Genomic DNA, 364 nt, shown 5'->3' with positions numbered 1-364 from the left:
GGCCCTGCTTCCCCCAGGCGCTGCGCAGGCCTGTCCCCTGCCAGCCAGGAACGGCCGGGCCGGGGCAGTGCAGGGAGCAGGATGCGGCTGCTGGGCTGGGCTGGGCTGGGCTGGGCTGAGCGTGCGAGGGGGCAGCTCCGCTGCCTGGTGGGGGGTCCAGGCTGCCCGGGGCCTGGCACAGGCTGCTCCGGCGCTTGGAGTCGGGAGCTTTCCCGGGCTGGGCTCTGCTCTGCCCCCAGGCCCAGCCCACCTGGGAGTGAGGGTCCGCGAGCGCCGGCATCCCCACAGGCGCTGAGCGGGTGCGCCGGGGCGGCGCCGGCATCACGGGGGCCTTGGCCCGGGGGGAGGGGCCTGGGGGCCGCCG

General features: G+C 78.3%; 1 protein-coding gene across 1 annotated transcript in view; it reads left to right on the top strand.

Moving 5' to 3' along the window:
• The window catches only part of DOK3 (docking protein 3), a 3433-nt gene extending 3138 nt beyond the window's left edge, over window positions 1–295 (top strand). The window contains exon 6 of the mRNA XM_019505941.1: window positions 289–295. Coding sequence (XP_019361486.1) covers window positions 289–295 — 7 coding nt within the window. The remainder of the gene's footprint in view (window positions 1–288) is intronic.
• Window positions 296–364: the final 69 nt, after the last annotated feature.

This window comes from Gavialis gangeticus, unplaced genomic scaffold, assembly GCF_001723915.1.
Source record: "Gavialis gangeticus isolate Ggan-Ray unplaced genomic scaffold, GavGan_comp1, whole genome shotgun sequence".
Classification (NCBI taxonomy): Eukaryota; Metazoa; Chordata; order Crocodylia; family Gavialidae; genus Gavialis; species Gavialis gangeticus.
Note: the sequence above shows the minus strand (reverse complement) of the source record. Positions and strands in the feature narration are given on the sequence as shown.